At 49.6% G+C, this 18007-nt stretch overlaps 1 protein-coding gene across 1 annotated transcript; it reads right to left on the reverse strand.

Annotated features, from left to right (window-relative positions):
• Positions 1 to 1073: 1073 nt before the first annotated feature.
• Positions 1074 to 15402, reverse strand: C1QBP (complement component 1, q subcomponent binding protein). The gene is made up of 6 exons (XM_015408002.1): positions 15057 to 15402; positions 11545 to 11695; positions 11122 to 11206; positions 9561 to 9656; positions 4982 to 5107; positions 1074 to 1545 (listed from the first exon to the last, which is right to left on the reverse strand). Exons 1-6 carry the CDS (start codon positions 15295 to 15297, stop codon positions 1396 to 1398), a joined length of 849 nt encoding a protein of 282 aa, XP_015263488.1. The 5' UTR covers positions 15298 to 15402; the 3' UTR covers positions 1074 to 1395.
• Positions 15403 to 18007: the final 2605 nt, after the last annotated feature.

Consider the following 18007-nt stretch of genomic DNA (forward strand, 5'->3'; position numbering starts at 1 on the left):
ACACACAGCACGAATTTCCCTTGTGTCCCTATGCTGTGCATTTGATTCACCATGCGGTCAGGGGAGGGGTGGGGGGACAACATAATTATGTTGTGAAACAGGATTAAGCTGTAACAGATATTACAGAAAAACAGGGTTGCAGCAGGCCTGTGTTTTGCACAAAATGCCGTTTGGCCCTTGAAAACAGCCCGCCATCAAACTGTGGTGCTGGCCAGGCCTCTAACTTTACATTTCTAGGAAACATTCGTATTCCTGTGAACTGCAATGGCAGCATTCAGCTTTCACTGTAACACAGGAACGTATGAAGCTGCCTTATACTGAATCAGACCTTGGTCCGTCAGTCTCAGCCCTGTCTTCTCAGACTGGCAGTGGCTCTCCAGGGTCTCAGGCAGAGGTCTTTCACATCACCTCCTACCTGACTCTTAACTGGAGATGCCGAGGACTGAACCTGGAACCTTCTTCTAAGTGGCATTAAGGCAGGATGTGCATGAATCTGCCTGACGCTGGGATCTTGGGCAGTGTTCCCTCTAAGCCGAGTTAGTGTGAGCTAGCTCAGTTTTTTTAGCCTCCAGCTCACGCATTTTTGTCTTAGCCCAGGAAAGATAGCTCTGGAGCAAACTAATTTATGCAGCAGCCCAATCGCTCGCTCACAACTTTAATGCCATTAGCTCACAAAGTAGAATTTTTGCTCACAAGACGCCACAGCTTAGAGGGAACATTGATCTTGGGCCTCAGTCTTGGCCTTCACACACAGAGAATCTCAGTTTGGAAACTAACTCTGGGGATCCATGAGATGGAGCTTCCTTTCTGTGCACCTGGCCACAAACCAGGATTCTAAACCAGAACTGAGGTTCAGAATCGCAGTCTGCAGACTGGCTCCAGTCAACAGGCACACCTGCATTTGTGCATAATGGGTCACTCGAGTTGAGTTTCGAACTGGGATTCTCTGAATGAGGGAGGTGTGCCCCCGGGATCTGAGTTCACACACACACAACCTAGCTGGTTAGAAGGGATGTCCTAATGCAACCAGTGTCTGGTGATCAGGAGGAGGGACCATTCATTTGGCACAGGCAAGGTGTTCAGTTGAGTTTATTTTCACATCATTTTGCCAGCCTTCTTCAAATTGTACAAAATCGCCCCCCAAAAATCACACTTCCAAGAATAGCTGGCGGGATACAAATGTGAGAGCTGGCCTTCGCCGCGCCAGTCAGCCACCACCAAGTTCTCAAAGGGTTTACATTTTCCAACCACGATGAAATGTTTCAGACGTCAACTCTCTCCGTGTTGTGTCTCACTGCCTGGGTTCCCAAGCAAGAGTCCGGCATCTGGTGCCAAAAGCACAGGAAGCCGAGCCCCCTTTGCACGCGGGGCTCTGGCCTTCCACTTGGTCTCGGCCTACTGGCATTTCACAAACTGCTTCAGACCTTCAAGGAAGCGAATGTATTCTTGGTGCTCCAGCGCCGTGCTGAGCTCAACCAGCTCATCTGCAAATGTGTTGTCCACTCCTCGGTCAGCCAAGAAATCCATTAAGTGGTCATACAGGGCCTGGAAAGGAAAAAACGTTTAAAGGATATTGTATGAAGCATGTTCACACATTACACAGCACAAACCAGTGACTACAGGGACCTGCAGCTGACCCTGGTTTTCTGATGACCGTACGACGAAAGGAGGAGGAGGAGGAGATGGGATTTATACCCCGCCCTTCACTACCCGAAGGAGTCTCAGAGTGGCTTACAATCTCCTTCCCTTCCCCTCCCCACAACAGACACCCTGTGAGCAGTGTTCCCTCTAAGCTGAGTTAGTGTGAGCTAGCTCACAGTTTTTTTAGCCTCTGGCTCACACATTGTCGTCTTAGCTCAGTAAGGATGGCTTAAGAGCAAACTAATTTATGCAGTACCCAAATCACTTGCTCACAACTTTAATGCCAGTAGCTCATAAAGTAGAATTTTTGCTCACAAGACTCCACAGCTTAGAGGGAACATTGCCTGTGAGGTAGGTTAGGCTGAGAGAATATGACTGGCCCAAGGTCACCCAGCCAAGTTTCCACGGTACCGCCCAGACATTAGTCCGGCACTCTTAACCACTACACCACACTGGCTCAGATTAATCACGCTTAATCAGATCAAGTGGTCCTTTCAATCAAAGTCATGGCTTGGCTCCACCAGAAAGGTTTCTGCAGCTGAAAGAGATTTCTGACCACAGAATACTACGTCCTTTCCCCTTTCCATGCACACACTGCAGCCCCAAAATGCCCCTCTGAAATACTGCTCCCAGCACATGGGGAACCCCAGGGACAGTGTAAGGGAGGAGTCAATAGGTTCGAATTAGCAAAAATTACACCACCAACCACCCGTCTTGCAAGGTGGGAATTTGCCAGTGGCTCTTAGCTAGTTCCACCCCCCCCCCAAATGTCCCGAGGCCTGGTTCACACATGCAAGAGAATGCAGTGGGAACGAGACGGCAGAGTCCTGACGAGACCCCATCAGGTGGCAGGGGATAGATCCCAGTCGCTCATGTTCCTCTATAGAAAAACTCACTGCAAACAGAAAAATCAGTGCAACCGGGATAGATTACACTTCCCTCTCAGCTTGTGAGGCAGGTTTTCTATCCGCAGGGAAGCTTTATGCACAGGGGATTATTCTCACCTGTGATCCTCACCTGTAGAGTGAAAGGACAGCCTATTCCACCAGCACTCAACCCCCTCATTTTCCGGCATCGCCAAGATTTTGGGGGTATGAGCTTTTGAGAGTCAAACCTCCTATTGAGGAAAACTTTGACTCTCAAAAAATTATACCCTGAAAAAACTTGCTGGACGCTAAGGTGCGACGGGACTCGAACCCAGCTCTTCTACTGCAGACCGACATGGCTGCCCTTTGGAACTACTGAGGAAGAGGGATCAAACTGACTTGGAAAAGCTGTGTCTTGTCCTTCCATCCATAACGTCAGGGTTATGCAAAGACTCCTGGAGACACAGAATCTTCCCACCATCACCACCCATGCTACATTGTTTGGTGTAGTGGTTAAGTGTGCGGACTCTAATCTGGGAGAGCCGGGTTTGATTCCCCACTCCTCCACTTGCACCTGCTGGATGACCTTGGCCAAGCCATAGTTCTAACAAGAGCTGTTCTTGAAAAAGAGCAGTTTCTGTCAAGAGCTCTCCCAGCCCCACCTACCTCACAGGGTGTCTGTTGTGGGGAGGGGAAGGAGTATGTAAGCCACTCTGAGACGCCCTTGGGTAGTGAAGGGTGGGGTATCAATCCAATCTCCTCCTATTCTTCTGCATTAAAACGGCAGCTACCGTGCCAGTTTTACCACTCGCAAGGGGCAATGAGTAAAAAACAGTAAACGACCTGTCCTCTAAATAGATGATCTAATCCATGGGTCCCCAACGCGGTGCCTGTGAGGGCCATGGCACCCACCAACACCTTTCTTGGCACCAGGGCTATTTTTGGAGCAGGAACGCACAGGGACGGAGTTCCGTCTGGCTCCCGAGTTGGCCACACCCAGCAGGAACTCATTAGCATAATAGGCCACACCCAACAGCAGGAACTCATTAGGACTGGCTACATTAGGGGTGTGTGGCCTAACATGCAAAGGAGTTCCTGCTATAAAAAAACCCTGGGTTTTGACAACAAACAAGGTAAACAGAATAACAAGCAAAAGGTGGGTGTGTCTGGAAGACCACACTTCTGCGAACATGGGGTGTGTGGCCTAATATGCTAATGAGCTGTGCTGTCAGGGGTGTGTCCTAATAAGCAAATAAGTTTCTGCTGTTGGGTGTGGCCTATTATACTAATGAGTTCCTGCTGGGCTTTTTCTACAAAAAGAGCCCTGCTTGGCGCCCACTAAGTGTTTTTAGAAAGTGGGTGGGGACAAGGTTGGCCTCTTGGCCAGCAGGGCTTCTGACTGGCCACCGGAGATCTGACGGCCTGTTCAGATTAAAATAATGTTGTCTCGGCAGCGGCTGCTACCCGAGTGGTTATTTTATTCTCTCCTTTCTCCCAGTAGAAAAGAGCACGAGTCCAGTAGCACCTTAAGGACTTAACAAAATGTGTGGCAGGATATGAGCTTTTGTGAGTCGCTGCTCACGTCTTCAGACTCAGCCACTCACTGATGCAGTGACTCAGGAAAGCTCATCCCCTGCCACAAATTGTGTTAGTCTTTAAGGCAGGGGTGTTGAACTCATTTGTTATGAGGGTCGGATCTGACATAACTGAGACCTTGTTGGGCCGGGCCAGGTGTGTCATAAAATGTCATGCCAGGTAGCAGAGATATAAACTTTATAAAGGACACAAACACAAAGGATTTTTTTAAACTTAAAAATATGCTTTAAACATTAGCACTCTTGCAATATTTTGTTTATTTAACAGTGTCTGATAACTGGCACCTCTTGCTCTGAATTATGGCATCAAAATGTCTGTGCTGTTGCAATCCTGAATATGCTGTTCAGGTGTGTATATGTAAGCCGCAAACCTACGATGACACATCAGCAGCAGAACTGGAAAAAGAAGCAGAAGACAGCCAGTTCCACTGCGGGCCCGATAGAAGCCCTCCGGGGGCCTGATCCGGCCCCTGGGTCGCTTGTTTGACACCCCTGCTTTAAGGTGCAACTGGACTCTTGCTCTTTTCTACTGCTACAGACAGACTCACACGGCTGCCCATCTCGATCCATCTCCTCTCCCCCAGTGTATTTTTACATACCCCTCTCCCCTCCCGCACTTCGGTTTCAGCCATTTTGTGATTGCTCCTACCACCCTGTCACAGAATTCCAAAGGCGCCCACAGACAGAAAAGACAGGCGCTCCTGGTCTAATGCACATTTCTCTCAAACTAACTGCATTTCAAAATTTTATGTAAGATAGGTACACATCCTTCAAAGTTAGAATGTACAGCTATGCACGCACACAAATCCGCCACGCTGTACACAAGTCAGGGATTCTTTCCGCCGCGTACTTGTAAGCCTGGCTGACATCTGCTCTTACCCAGTCAAGGGAGTCCGTGTTGAGGGTGTAATTATTTTCTCGCCATTCCGAATCTCCGGCGGGCTGGAAGCTCACCTCCCGGATGGCGAAAATGTCACTCTCCTCTTCCTCCTCCCCATGACCAATCTGATTAAGAGGGCAACCAAAGGTTAACCAGAGTTCAGAACCGACAGGCAGAGGGCAAAACCATGGAAACTCGGCACTCCACGGCAATTAAGAAGTGCTTTAGAAAGTTTGGGTTAAGGCCCTCAAAGGGCTATGCAGAGCAGTGGCATTAGCACGGGATCTAGAGGACTCACAGTGCAATCCTATGCAATTTTACTCCAGTCTAAACCACATTGATTTAAATGGATGTAGAGTGGAGTAATACTGCATAGCCACCCATTTCAGACTAGGTGGGAGCTGGTAAACCAGGGTTATTACTGTACTCCTTCTGAACGCAGACAACGGCAGACGTGATTGAATGTTCTCCAATATGGAAATGCTTCTACAGGTACTGTAGGGACTAGGGATGTGCATTTCGGGATCCCGAGCCGAAAAAAAAGCCGAAAATAACGATTTTCGGCTTTTTTCGGCTTTTGGGATCCCGAATTAGCCATTTATGAGCTTGTCCGAATCCCGAAAAAAAATCCCGAAAAATTCGGGTCCATTATAACCAATGGGGCCATTGAAGTCAATGGCAAAAATCCTCTTGAAACTTTGTGGGGGGCTGGGGGGGAGGGGGTTTGGGGTAGAGGCTCCAAACTTGGAGCGTGCTTACTGGAACCTCTCCCCAACATACCCACCAAGTTTCAAGACGATTGGACCAGGGGGTACAATTTTATGGGCCCCCAAACAGGTTGCCCCCAGATCAGCTTGCTGCAGTTTATTCGCGGTTTTGCGCCGAAATTCGGCGGCAATTCGGCAACATTGTATCCTATGGACCTTGGAGTGGGTAAGCTCCAAACTTGGAGGGTGGTTACTAGAACCTCTCCCCTACATACCCACCAAGTTTCATGAAGATTGGACCAGGGGGTCCAATTCTATGGGCCCCCAAACAGGTTGCCCCCATCCCATTGTTCTCTATGGTGGGAAAAAAATTACTTTTTTTCCCACCATAGAGAACAATGGAGGGATGGGGGCAAACTGTTTGGGGGAGTGTGTTTGCAAACTTTTGCCAGACCAGCCAGCCCCAGCCACACTGCAGCAGAGAAGAACCATACAAGTGCCCCCCCACAACCTGTGCCGCCAAACTGGGTGCCCAAAACCCCAAAACCAACACAACTTGGCTCAAACCAAAGAATCTCTACAGCAGCAGCACTGAGGTAGCATGTCTGTGCATTACCAATGCCAGACAGACAGGCCCAGCAGCAGGACCAGAGCAATCTGCCCCCCCCACAACCTGTGCCAAGGTGCAACCAATCAGTGCCCAGACCAACTTGGTGCAAACCAGAGAATTTCTGCAGACAGCAGCAGCAGCCCACAGACTGAGGGAGCAAGCAAGTGCATGCCAGCCAGGCCCCAGCATTGCAACAGAAGAACAAGAGCAATCTGCCACCTGTGCCAGGCCAGCCAGGTTGCCATGCCAGTCAGTGCCCCAAAACCAGAACTAGGTCAAACCAGAGAATCTCTCCAGACTGCACTGGAGCGGCAGCACACAGGCTGAGGGAGCATGTATGTGCATCGCCAATGCCAATGCCAGCCAGCCAGGCCCAGCAGCAGAACCAGTCCACCACAAGTGTGCCAATGTGCCAGTGCCCAAAAAACCCCAAAAGCAAAACAATCTCTCCCCTCTGCAGTGGCAGCGGCCTACATAGGGGAGCATGTTTGCTAATGGCAGCCATGCCCAGCTGCAGAACCAGAGCAATCTCAACTTCCCCCCAACAACCTCTGTGCCAGTCACCCAACTTACTGGACTCAGTCCAAACCTGAGGATTTCTGCAGTATAAATGAAGGGGGGGGCAGGCAGGGCCTGTGCAAGTGACGTGAGCAATCACTAGGGGTGTGCGTGCGAATCCCCACTCAGCGCACCTGAAGAGAGGCAAAGGGAGGCCAGAGGAACCCAGATGCCCCCAAATTAGAGTGGCTGCCAACTCTCCAGGTGGTGCCCAAAGATTGAGATAGGATGATTCCCAGGTTGGGGAATCATCCAGAGGGGTCCCACGTATGCTACCTCTAGGAAGGTGGCAGCAAGGAAGTAAGATAGCTCCACCCCCACCGGGCAGGGGCAGGCAGGCAAAAACATCCCGAGCCACACAGCGGCTGGCTTGTGGGTCTCCCCGCCCCGTTCCCAGCAATGCAGGAGGTTTTGGGCAAATTGTTGAGAGTGGGGGGTTGGTCAATGGTAACAATCCTTTTTTAGCCTGTGGCCAGTGGCCACCTTTGGATTTCCAAAGCGGAGCGGACTAGTAGTCATCTCTCCTTACAGTCTCTCCTGGCCATGGAGCAGGCGGGCTGGGTGTGGTTGGGGGAGGGGCGTGCAGTGCACAGGTTCTGCTGCTGTCCCCTGCCCTGAACAGGGGACCAAGCCCGACTCCCAAGTTCCCAACTCCTTTTCAGCCTCTCGGCAGCCCACCTTTGGATTTCCAAAGCAGGCTAGGCAAATAGCGCTTCTGGTCATGGAGGAGGGGCCTCTGGGCCTCTGGGGTTGTAAGGGAGACGTCTCTGTGTGAATCTCCTGCATTGCTGGGCACAGAGGTTGATGGGGGGAAGTTGAGATTGCTCTGGTTCTGCAGCTGGGCATGGCTGCGATTAGCAAACATGCTCCCCTATGTAGGCCGCTGCCACTGCAGAGGGGAGAGATTGTTTTGCTTTTGGGGTTTTTTGGGCACTGGCACATTGGCACACTTGTGGTGGACTGGTTCTGCTGCTGGGCCTGGCTGGCTGGCATTGGCATTGGCGATGCACATACATGCTCCCTCAGCCTGTGTGCTGCCGCTCCAGTGCAGTCTGGAGAGATTCTCTGGTTTGACCTAGTTCTGGTTTTGGGGCACTGACTGGCATGGCAACCTGGCTGGCCTGGCACAGGTGGCAGATTGCTCTGGTTCTTCTGCTGCTGGGCCTGGCTGGCTGGCATGCACTTGCTCCCTCAGTCTGTAGTGGCTGCTGCTGCTGTCTGGAGAGATTCTCTGGTTTGACCTAGTTCTGGTTTTGGGGCACTGACTGGCAATTGGCAACCTGGCTGGCCTGGCACAGGTGGCAGATTGCTCTGGTTCTTCTGCTGCTGGGGCCTGGCTGGCAATGCACAGTTTGAAATTGCAACACGCAGCACACTCCCCCAAACAGTTTGCCCCCATCCCTCCATTGTTCTCTATGGTGGGGAAAAAAGTAATTTTTTCCCACCCATAGAGAACAATGGGATGGGGGCAACCTGTTTGGGGGCCCATAGAATTGGACCCCCTGGTCCAATCTTCATGAAACTTGGTGGGTATGTAGGGGAGAGGTTCTAGTAACCACCCTCCAAGTATGGAGCTTACCCACTCCAAGGGCCATAGGATACAATGTTGCCGAATTGCCGCCGAATTTCGGCGGCAAACCGCGAATAAACTGCAGCAAGCTGATCTGGGGGCAACCTGTTTGGGGGCCCATAGAATTGGACCCCCTGGTCCAATCTTCATGAAACTTGGAGGGTGTGTTGGGGAGAGGTTCTAGTAACCACCCTCCAAGTTTGGAGCCTCCAACTCCAAGGGCCATATGATACAATGTTGCCGAATTGCCGCCGAATTTCGGCGGCAAACCGGGAATAAACTGCAGAAGGCTGATCTGGGGGCAACCTGTTTGGGGGGCCATAAAATTGTACCCCCTTGTCCAATCGCCTTGAAACTTGGTGGGCATGTTGGGAAGAGGTTCCAGTGAGCACCCTCCAAGTTTGGAGCCTCTAGCCCAAACCCCCTCCCCCCCCCCTCCCCCCCAGCCCCCCGCAAAGTTTCAAGAGGATTTTTGCCATTGACTTCAATGGCCCCATTGGTTACAATGGACCCGAATTTTTCGGGATTCCCGAAAATTTTCAGATATCTATGCTTTACCGGTATAGATATTTGGGTTTTTTCGGGTTTCCCGAAAAAATTCGGGTCCAATAAACCCAAATCCGAATTTTACCGAATTTTTTTTTTTTGCACATCCCTAGTAGGGACTAAATTACCAGGGAGGAAGCTAGGCTAGAACTCTTCGCCCTGACAGACTAGCTTTCCAAGAACAAGGAATTGGGCAGGAGAAAGAGGAAGCATGCAAAATGGAAACAAACCACTTGAAGATAAACCGAAAGACACACACAGAACCCTCCTGGGATGCATTATGTTCTGGTTCCTAGCAGCATTTATGTTCGGAACAGAAGAAGAGCCCTTCTGGGCCAGACCAGCTGGTCCGGCCAGGTCCTCTGGACGTCCAACAAGAGGCCCTAGAGGCCGAGGCCTTCCCCCAATGTTGCCTCCTGGCACTGACATTCAGAGGTTGACTGCCTCTGAATGTGGAGGTTCCCTTCAGTCACAACGGCTAGTAGCCACTGACAGACCTATCTTCCACGAATCTGTCCAATCCCCCTTTAAAACCGCCTATCACTGCATTCTCTATTCACAGCCAACGACCAAAATGCAACACCAACCTCATCCTCAGGATAATGGCAGTCTAAGACAAGTGTCTGCTTGGTGTCATCCTTGGTCACTTCAACGACAAAATTTGGGGTCGAGGTCAGCTCGGGCTGTAGGGGAGAGAGGACAAATGTGGACCATGCCACCAACCCAGGACGATGGCACAAGCAAGAGTGGAGAGCGTGCGCACGGATTGGGGGGGGGAACCTGACTTGCCCCGGTGGCAACAGTGCGGCCACCCAACGAGCACCACCCAGCGAAAGTCAAGCACTTTAAAGCCCTGTGGTTCCCACGGGAGCTTTCTGAGCATCTGCTTTACAAACTGTCTTCCACTGAGTTCTAGTGAGACTTCAGATAGGGCCACCTCCAGCACTGGCTACTGAATGTCTCCTTTTGTTGACTGTACTGACTCATTGTGTGCCATCTATCTCTGGAGTCCCCATGAAAAAGGCAAACTATAAGGGATGTAAATTAAAAAAAAAAATTCTAACTTTGCTAACTAATTCTTAGTCTTTGGTGCCCTCCCTGGTGTGAAGGTGGGAAAAAATTAATGTAAATCCTCTAAGGATTTATTTTTTTTAACATTTTTAAATTCTGTTCATCACATTGTGCATTAAAAAAGCCACTCCAAAGAGCCATAAAACGCGAGGCCTGTATTAAAGAGACAAAAAGAGGTTCATGTTAAAAAAATATCCTCCCTGACTTAATTACAATTACATTAGATGTTTCATTATACACGGAATTCTAGCATTATACTTCGTGTCTGGAACATGGTGTAATGCAGACACATTGTTGGAATCCAATTTGGGAATCCTAAAAATTGCCTTTTTTAAAAAAATGCAAGTTTGTAGTCCTTAAGATCAAACAGTAGCTTGGAAGCCTACTAGAAATGCCATGCAAGATGTCAGAAGCCAGAGGGTAAAATGAATGGGAGAGGCAACAATCGAGACCCCTGAGGGGTGTCAGTGCCTCTGTTCCTCGGCTGTCCATCACCCTCTCCACAGTAATCCACCCTGTGGCAAGTCTGCTGGGCATTATGCACCAGGTTAAAGTTCTTTGAATCAATTATCTCGTAATATTTTTATTTGCTTGGTATGTGCTTCCTTTCTCCCTTTTCAAATTTCTGCACTCTGTGTATCGGCAGAGTCTTCCTTTCTCCCACTAGTATTCCATAACATTTCAGGTTTCTGGTTTCTTCTCCATGGGAATATCTTCATTGGTTGGATGTCAGGCTCTCACTCTATGTTTTCACAACTGCCACTGAGTTGGGATGGCATGTTAAGCATTCACTCCGTTCGGATGGCAGTGCCACTCTGGATCGTTACTGGCAGTAGCCAATGCGAGAGGGGAGATCTGCATCTCAAAGGAATAAATGGGTCTCCCCACTCCCCATGACAGGAAGAAGCAGAATTGTGCTAAAAGATAGAGACAGGCTTGCTCTGCAATATACATCCCAAAGGCTGACACTTTTGTGTTTCTGAAAACGCAGGCGATGCACAGCATGGCCCCTCACTCCGTGATTAACAACATTTCAGATGCTGAACCATCCAAAGGGCAGCCCCCCTCCCCACTTACCTCTTGCTCATCAGGTTTCTGTCCTTCCTGGGACTCGTCAAAGTTGGGCGGGATGCTGTTGTTAATGTTGAAGGAAATGGTGATCCTATAAAGCAACACAGCAACAGCCGGGGATTATATCCTACCCTTCACTACCCGAAGGAATCTCAGAGCGGCTTACAATCTCCTTTCCCTGCCCCCCGCCCCACAGACACCCTGGGAGGTAGGTGGGGCTGAGAGAGCTCTCTCGAGAACTGCCCTTGAGAGAACAGCTCTGAGAGAACCGTGACTGACTCAAGGTCACGCCAGCAGCTGCATGTGGAGGAGTGGGGAATCAAGCTCGGTACTCCCAGGGTAGAGTTCATGCCAGTCTGAGTAGACAATACTGATTTGATGGGCTGATGGGTCTAATTCAGTATATGGCAGCCTCACGTGTTCACTTACGTTTCTCCAGCAACTTTCCGAACCAACTTGGCTTCCGTGCCCTGCACGTCCAGCTCCCACCCACCAGACATTTTGGGCAAGGCTTTGTTTTTCTGGATTTTCTTCTCCTCCTTAATCTCATCTGTCAGAAACTCCGCAAAAGCTTTATCGCCTGTGGGTCAGGTTGAGAGAAACAGCAATGTTATGAACAACCCATGTACCTTCCTCTGCTAGCTCAAAAGGGCCTTGATTTCTATGACTTCTATATTGTCGTCAATGTTATTTAGCACTTCACAGAGTAAGAAGGGGGGAAAACTGAATGGTTTTATTGTATTTTGACACCCTCTCTTTGGCCAAAACTCGATTCCCTAAAGGGCTCACATGAATTACAGTCTAAGACAAATGAGAAGTGAAGTTAAATACAAAAGATTCCCGCCCCTAGGAGCTTACAATGCAAGCTGACAGTAAGGGAAGACAAGGCTGGCAAAACGTGTAAGATTAAGCCAAATACTTCGAGGGAAAAGTGACCACGTGGAGGCTTTAGGATGGAAGTTTCAAATACAGCTATTTTCGCTGAGGTTTTGCATTTTATTTCCTCTTAAGCTATCGTTAGGAGCTGCGGTGGCTCAAGTGGTTAAGACGCTGAACTGCAGGCTGTGGAAGGTCGGTAGTTCAGCAGTTCGAGACCCGAGTGTGCCGCATGACGGAATGAGCTCCCGTCTCTAGTTCCAGCTCCTGCCAACTTCGCAGTTCGAAAGCAAGAAATTGCAAGTAGATAAATAGGTACCACTTCAGTGGGAAGCCGGGTGCAGATCCTTCTAACAGCTTCTTGTGAACCCTGTGACATTTGGAGTCATGCCGGCCACATGACCACGGAAATATCTTCGGACAGCACTGGCTCTTTGGCTTTGAAACGGAGATGAGCACCGCAACCTTAGAGTCGGATTCGACTGGCTTACAAGCAAGGGTACCTTTACCTTTTTAAGCTATCGTTTCAGGCTGCTTTTTCTCTGCTGGGATTGATTTAGTAACTTTAAAAACTGCTTCATTATCGCTGTAACGTTCTAGAACTTCCTTACTGATTTTCCAAATCAATTATCCTAAAATGGCGCCTGAGGAGACCTTGAGGTGTTTCCAGACCCCTCCCTACTTCTTCTCTGAAGCACCTTGCCTCCCTCCAAAAACAAAGGCCTATTCTTGGCTTTCCTCCACCTCACTACAACCGAAAACCCCATGAGGTATCAGTTTTGGGTCTGCATGCAGCCCTCATAATAGGACAACGCTCCATCTGAAACCTCCCACTATCTTGTGACTGTCCCCCTTGGCCGCCATTTTGTGACTGACCTCCCATCTCCCATAGTAGCCATGTTGTGGCGGCACCCACGACCCTTTCTAAAAAATCCCAACGCGCCCCCAGGCTCACAAATTGTACCATTCGCTTTTTAAAAGCTTGAAACAATGGTAATCTAAAAACATTTTTTTTTAATTAAAGTTTGAAGAGGGATGGGAGAGAAATGAGAGCGTTGGCACCACGTAGATGTTCCGTGAGTTTTAGGCACTGGGTACAGTAAGGAAAGATGGTGGAATCAGAAGAGCGGGAAGCTTCTGAGGCTGCTTGAGCAGTGGCAGAAAAGTCTCTGCCAAATTTAGCGGCCCCTCTTCGCCCGCTGTAAAATGGGAATATCACAGGACAACCCTGTACAGTTACTCCAGTCAAAGCCTATTGAAATCACAGGCATGGACTGAAGTAACTGCGCAGGGCTGTTCTGAAGGCAGCCTTTGGACATCAAAATTAACCAGGAGCAGCCTACCTTGCAGGATTGTTCAGAGAAAAATGATAAGCGTCTGGGGCTGTGATCAGCATAACAAAGGTCCAAACTTTCCAAAGTCAGCTGCTAAGACCACTGCAATGCTCCTGAAAAGTCACCTCATCAGTTTAAAACACAATGTCATTTTATAACTTTTAAAAACAAGGGCCTTCTGCTGCCTGTCAATCAATACCAGCTTTGCACACACTGGCCAAAATACCAGAAGGTGGGAGCAGGTTGGACTGAACAAGACTCGCTGCATAGCTCTCCTGTGTATTTGGAGGAACAAAAGGCCTAGAGACTTCCTTTTAAAAAAAATAAAAGCTAAAAATTCAGATTGAGCTCCCTGAGGGCATACTGGTTGGTATACTCAATCCCTTTTATGCTCTGTATTTGAAGGAAATACACCTCTTTGAGGGAACTTTTTCAGATCTGAAAAAGATATAAAAAATTGTAATAAACCCCAACATTTACCACTCACAGCTTCTCTCCCCTTTTAACGGAATATTTTTCCAAACTAAGGCTCCAAATGCTCGAACCTTTCCTTATAGGGAAGATGCAGTCTATCACCTTTTCCCCCCTCCTTTAGAAAGTTATACTTGGAAATTAGGAAAATGTGTAGATTTTATTAAGCCCCACCACACTTCAACATAAGAAAACCCCCACAGAACTGTGGGATCAGAGTCTCTCTAGCAGCATCCCACTAGATGCCCAAAGTGGCCACTCAGATGTTCTGGAAAAGCCAGGGGAGACGGGGAGACGGCGTTCGAGGATGCACTTCTTCTCCCCCTGGAGTTTCCCTTTAGTCACTGACTAGGATTGCCAACCTCCAGGTGCTGGCTGGAGATCTCCTCAGGTTACAAGAGATCTCCAGGGGACAGAGATCAGTTCCCCTGGAGAAAATGGCTGCTTTGGAAGCCAGACTCTGACATTATCCCATGGCTAAGCTTCCTCCCCTTCCCTAACCTGCCTTCCTCAGGCTGCACCCCCCCCCCCTCAAAAAAATCTTCACATATTCCCCAACCTGGAACTGGCAGCCGCCACCCGACCACTGACTGACCTCCCCTTTGCCCCCAAACCTAAATCCATCTAGGAACTTCCTCTCCCAGTTTGAATCTCAATACCAGAGCCGGGTTGTACTGTCTGAGACCTAAAATCTGCTTCCATTCCTGTTATCCCCCCCCCCTTCAAAAAAGAACCCCAAAGGTCTTACTCTAACGTTACAACGACCTTGCCAGATAGGTTTGGCTAACCCCGCATCCGGTGTTCCCCCTCAGCTGAGTCAGTGTGAGCTAACTTACAGTTTTTTAGCCTCTGGCTCACACGTTTTTGGCCTAGCTCAGGAAGGGATGGCTCCAGAGCAAACGATTTTATGAAGCAGGCGAATCTCTCGCTCACAACTTTAATGCCAGGAGCTCACAAAGTAGGATTTTTGCTCACAGCACTCCACAGCTTGGAGGGAGCGTGGCCCCCATCGGCCCCCCCCGCCTTTCACGACTCAACCGGGATTTGAACCCGGCTCTCCTCGTGCCTAACTTCTACCCCCGCAAATCCTTCCGGCCCGCGTTTCCTCGGTAGGCAGCCCTGCTAGAAAGCTAGCGGACCCCCTCGCGAGTAAGCGCTCCCCCCACCCCACCCCCGGCCGGCGCGCCAAAGGCCGCTCCACCCCGGGGCCTCTCCAAAGCCCACGCGGGCGCGCCGTCCGGCCCCCTCGGCTGCGCTCACCCTCGGTGTGGAGCCCTCCGCAGGTGCAGGCCAGGGAGGGCGAGGCCCGGGACCCACGCAGGAGGCCGCTCCGGCCCGTCCCGTCGCCGCACAGCAGCCACAGCGAGCGGGTGAAGGGACGGGCGGCCGCGGCGGGGGCCAGGGCGGCGGGCAAGAGAGGCGCGCCGCGGCGCAGCTGCGCTTGGACGGGCCGGAGAGCGAAAGCGGCCGCGGCCGGGCGGAGAGCGCGAGCCAGCAGCATCCTGGCGGCGATGGAGGACGAGCGGGGAGGACGCACGTGGGGCAGGAGGAGGCGGCGCCGGACCCAGAGGCGGAAGGACCGGCAGAAAGCGGCGCCGGAAGGGGAGGGGAGGCGAGGCAACCCGCCGAGGTTCTCTCGCGCCCCAGGCTGCCAATTCTACGTCCTGCAAACGCGCCCGTCGCCTTCCCGAATGCAAATGGGGGGCGGTTCGGAGGAATTGGAAGAGGCGGCTTCTTACCCCCCCACACTTTGACTAATAATACTGTCGTGGTAGTAATACGAGTATCAACCCTGACTGTTCCCTGGAAGGCCAGATAATGAAACTGAAGCTCAAAGACTTTGGCCACCCAATGAGAAGGGAGCCCTCACTGGAGAAGACCCTGATGCTGGGAAAGATTGAAGGTCAAAGAAGACGGGGACGGCAAAGGATGAGATGGTTAGACAGTGTCATAGATGCAACGAACATGGAATTGAGCCAACTTCAGAGGACGGCGGAAGACAGGAAGGCCTGACGTGATTTGGTCCATGGGGTCGCGAAGAGTCGAACTCGACTGTGCGACTGAACAACAAGTAATACGAGTATCGAACATTGATGACGCCGTGGTTAATGCCGGTTGACTTATCAGTGATGTGGACGTGGCTGTGATGCTATTCTTGCATGCCATCATTGCCCAGTGCAACCACACTGTTGTTGTTCTTACATCACGTGGCTGTTATGCTGTAGTTATTGCTGCAATATGTTGATATGATGCCGTTTTTAAGACCGCGTGTAACTTAACATCAAATAAAGCGCCAAAGTATTCCAGCTCTTAAGCAATTCTTGTTATTTAACCAAATGAGAAGGGAGCGCTCACTGGAGAAGACCCTGATGCTGGGAAAGATTGAAGGTCGAAGAAGACGAGGACGGCAAAGGATGAGATGGTTAGACAGTGTCATAGGTGCCACGAACATGAAATTGAGCCAACTTCAGAGGACGGCGGAAGACAGGAGGGCCTGGCGGGAGCTGGTCCATGGGGTCACGAAGAGTCGGACTCACTGTGCGACTGAACAACAATTGAAATGTACTATTCAAAACAATCGGTACACAGACAAGTTAAGACGAATTTGAAGGAAACTTTACATTCCCAGAATAAACTTCGCTGTTCCAAAGTGGAAAAAAGGCTTGGACCCATTCTCCAGGTTTTCAGTGGGTTATCGATCCCTTCATCGGGACTGCACATGGCCCAGAAAGTAGTACCTCCAAAACTGCCTTGTTTTACGGCAACAGGAACTCCCTCAGAACAATGTCTCTAAACAGAATTATAACCAATGTTCCCTCTAAGCTGTAGAGCCTGGTGAGCAAAAATTCTACTTTGTGAGCTGCTGGCATTAAAGCTGTGAGTAGGTGATTTGGCTGCTGCATAAATTAGTTTGCTCTGGAGCCATCTTTCCTGAGTTAAAACAAAAATGTGTGCGCTGGAGGCTAAAAAACTGTGAGCTAGCTCACACTCACTCAGCTTAGAGGGAACACTGATTATAACAGTAACAATAACACTCACAAATACATATGATTTCAAACATCTAGATTGACTTGCCAATAAAAATAGAATATCTTACCCAAAATGCCTTATTTGGCTTTATTCATGATGAAAATGCGTAGCCTTACTCTGTAGGCATTCTGTCATCTAAGCATGTAAAGACTGCTCTTGGGAACTAGCACATCTCTCCTAATGCTTAAAGTCCAGTCTGTGTCTCCAGGTGCAAACTGGCTAATCAGCTTCGCAGTGATGTCAGTTAAATGAAAGCAGTAAAATCTACATATGCATTGAGTCCCAAAGGTTCACATGCTTCTAGCTTAAAGGTGAATTCCACATCTTTTTGCAACAATTTTTTTTGCACATTTTCTTTTTAAGAAAATGTTTGTAAATGACACAACATTTTATATCTTCTATGCTGTGCTTCTGTTCATGCCAGTATTGAACCAAGGGCACCTCCCTAACATCATTAGCAAATTTTGGAGCAATTCTTTCTGAGACTCAAGGCGGATTACTAGTATAATCAACAGAATGGAACATCCAATGAACAGTACGATGGGGTTGGAAGGATCTCCCCCTCCCCCCAATAGATATATAGATTCAGGAGGGTAGCCGTGTTGGTCTGAAGCAGCAGAACAAAGTTTGAGAGAGAGCAAGCTTTTGTGTGCACCCACACTTCTGAAGAAGTATCTGAAGAATTAATTGTGCTTGCACAGGAAAGCTTATACCTTGAATAAAACTTCGTTGGTCTTAAATGTGCCACTGGACTCAAACTTTGTTCCACAGAAATATATGAACATGTTTGACTATGTCACAGACTGTATTTCGTGGATCTTGCTCATTGGGCAGTAAAAAGGTAAAGGTTCCCTTGCTCGAAAGTCAGTCAAATCCGACTCTAGGGTTGCAGTGCTCATCTCCGTTTCAAAGCCGAAGAGCCAGCGCTGTCCGAAGACGTTTCCGTGGTCATGTGGCCGACATGACTAAACACCAAGGCACCACGGAATGCTGTTACCTTCCCACCAAAGTGGTCCCTATTTATCTACTTGCAATTTCTTGCTTTCGAACTGCTAGGTTGGCAGGAGCTGGAACTAGAGACGGGAGCTCACTCCGTCTTGCGGCACCCGGGTCTTGAACCGCTGAACTACTGACCTTCCACAGCCTGCAGTTCAGCGTCTTAACCCCAAATTTGCCATTAT

The sequence above is a fragment of the Gekko japonicus genome, unplaced genomic scaffold, assembly GCF_001447785.1.
Source record: "Gekko japonicus isolate JY-2015 unplaced genomic scaffold, Gekko_japonicus_V1.1 scaffold1, whole genome shotgun sequence".
In the NCBI taxonomy this organism is placed as follows: domain Eukaryota; kingdom Metazoa; phylum Chordata; class Lepidosauria; order Squamata; family Gekkonidae; genus Gekko; species Gekko japonicus.